The 2577-nt window shown below is 36.4% G+C and overlaps 1 protein-coding gene across 1 annotated transcript in view; it reads left to right on the top strand.

Moving 5' to 3' along the window:
* The window catches only part of LOC106534317 (teneurin-3), a gene marked incomplete at both ends in the record, with an annotated part of 50128 nt that extends 49378 nt beyond the window's left edge, over positions 1–750 (top strand). Inside the window, 1 exon segment of the mRNA XM_014030915.1 lies at positions 463–750. Coding sequence (XP_013886369.1) covers positions 463–750 — 288 coding nt within the window.
* Positions 751–2577: the final 1827 nt, after the last annotated feature.

The raw sequence follows: 2577 nt of genomic DNA, 5'->3' as shown, positions 1-2577 counted from the left end.
GTAATGAGGAATTTTTGATGTCTTTTTAAAGAGGAAACCTCAAGTTATATTTGAATATTGAGATTTACCAGATAAAAAAAACCAAAACTTTGCTAACTCACAGGGAAAATCTCAAAATTTTAAGGTGTTTTTCCTCAAAATTAGTTTTTTTGTTGCTACTGCTCAAAAAAGTGCTTCAAAATTTAGTTTTATGATTATATTTCAGGCAGTTCTTTCAAATGACACATTAATAAGGCTTTTATTCATTATATTTTGACAAAATGCAATTTTTGTTAACATTTTAGTCAAAACACTATATTTACCTATTTCTCCATATAAGACTTTTGGACTTAATCCTTGTTTCGATGTGATGGCTCACATATATACAATGTTTTCTAACTTGGACTCATTTTATTGCAAAAGTCTTATAATAAAGTTTGRAATTGAAGWACTTTAAAACTTCCTCATCTGTTTGATTTGAAGGTCAGCATTTCCGTCTTCGTCAGCTAGGAGTGTGTGAGCCGCCACCACGCCGCGGCCTGCCGTTCTGTTCTGATATTGGCCTTCCCCACCACGGCTTCTCGGTTGGTCCAGCCCAGACCCTGGATGCTGACGGTCAGGCTGTGACATCACCAGAGCGGGCCATGCAGCTGTGGGGTCGAGGAGGTCTGGGGAAATCGTCCGGTCGCAGTTCGTGCCTGTCCAGTCGCTCCAACTCTGTTCTGACTCTGACGGACACGGAGCACGAGAACAAGTCGGACAGCGACAATGGTAGGAGCTCAGCCTGGTTTCTCTCTTTTCTCTACATTACATGGTGTCAGTTATAATCCAACACTACATTTTATATAGTTGATGTTAAAACCTGTTAACATTCAGCGGAACGCCAGCATGCCGTTTTTGTTTCCTTTTATTATGTAATGTCGTTTCTTTGTTTCCGTTCAACCTGTGTCCGTGTTCAATGCATCCAAATGGACATCTAGGCCCTCCTCTTTTGATTGACACCTCATTTGACCAACTGGGTTCAAGTGTCAGCTGTCCAGAGCCAATAATAAATGAGAAGTGTCCAACTTCCGGTTGCCGTCATCCTGGGTTTGATTGACTGTAGAATCGGCCAATCAGCTCTGAGCTTTGTTCTGATGCCACAGCTGTGTAGCCAATCACCATACCTTTTATGTAATGTATATAATGACGGGGTGGGAACTTTGTTTAGTGACGGAGGAAGTAAACACGGAGGAGGTCGCCATATTTAGACAGTCCTGCTACGCTAACGAAGGAAGCTACGCTCACAGGAAAACGTTTTTTTCCCATCATATTTTTGGCCAGTTAGCTGGCGAAACCTGCTGATGAGATGAAAATATATTTGTTATTAAGTGTTTCGAGTGCTTCAAGACATGGAAGAGGGACTTTTGTGGCCAGGAAAAGTATTTTGTTTGGCTAAAAACACTTCCGGTCGGCCATTTTGAGTCGCTAATTTCGTCATATTTGAGGACAAATATGCATCAAATGTGAATGAAAAACAAATATTTTTTGGCTGCTGGTGGTTTTATAAGCTGTGTTGAATGTTAATGCTGTGAAAGAAATAAGGATATACTGTATTTGTTTATTCTTGTGTTTTGGCGGTTTATTGGTGGAAATTCGTCTGAATGTGCTCCAGTTGGTATGAATATTTCTGAACATTAATATATATCTTTTTAATTTAAGCATGCTGTGAGTAAATATGGATGGTAGAATGTGTTTTGTGGGGTTTTATCTTTAATTTGAGCCCAGAGTGAAGTCCCTGTGTTGAAGCTTTTAGAAATTACAGTGTTTTAGACAAACTGTACAGTTTGGACATATTGTACATGTGTACAAATATGCAAATGAGACATGCTGGATTGTATTATGTCTCAAATATTCACATTTTATGCTMCTGTTACCAAATTTGAACTGGTAATAGTTGAGAATTAATATTTTAGCCCAGTAAAAATTATTTATTGATATCTCATTCCCTTCATATTTATTTGAATTATTATTAATAAAAAATTAAAAATTTAGGGAGAAAAATATCTTGATTTTTGTGTATTTTACTTCAATGTACTAAATACTAGTTACAGTTGCAAAGAATATGACTGCTTAAGTTAAAATTTCAGATTATTAGCTTTAAAAAGAGACGAAGCTTGTGAATTTACTCTAAAGGGTTCAAAAGCAGTACTTCATTTAATTTGTGTGTACTTTTTAAGGCGTTTTATGGTATTTCATGCCTGAAGGTTAACAGATCTTAAATAACCGACTGCCACTCTTCCACTGCTGTAACTTTATTGTTCAAAAATCAAATACCTTAAGACTTTTCCAACTACCAACATCATTAAATACAAGTAATAATATAAATAATAAAATAAAATAAAAACCTCAGTAGGATTAAAGCAAAATGAGTGAATATCTGAATATGATTTCCACATCGACTTCCTCAATGTGAAAACGACGTTTGTCATATGGAACATGTAAGACAACCAAATATAAAACACTATAATTAAATAGTTAACCACATGTAGCTGTCTGCTAATGTTTTAGTTTGTTTCTGCTTATGTTGGGTTGCAGAGTGTGTGTACATGCAGGTAT

Source organism: Austrofundulus limnaeus, unplaced genomic scaffold (assembly GCF_001266775.1).
Source record: "Austrofundulus limnaeus strain Quisiro unplaced genomic scaffold, Austrofundulus_limnaeus-1.0 Scaffold1140, whole genome shotgun sequence".
Taxonomy (NCBI): domain Eukaryota; kingdom Metazoa; phylum Chordata; class Actinopteri; order Cyprinodontiformes; family Rivulidae; genus Austrofundulus; species Austrofundulus limnaeus.
The sequence above is the reverse complement of the archived record's forward strand: the minus strand, read 5'-3'. Positions and strand labels throughout refer to the sequence as shown.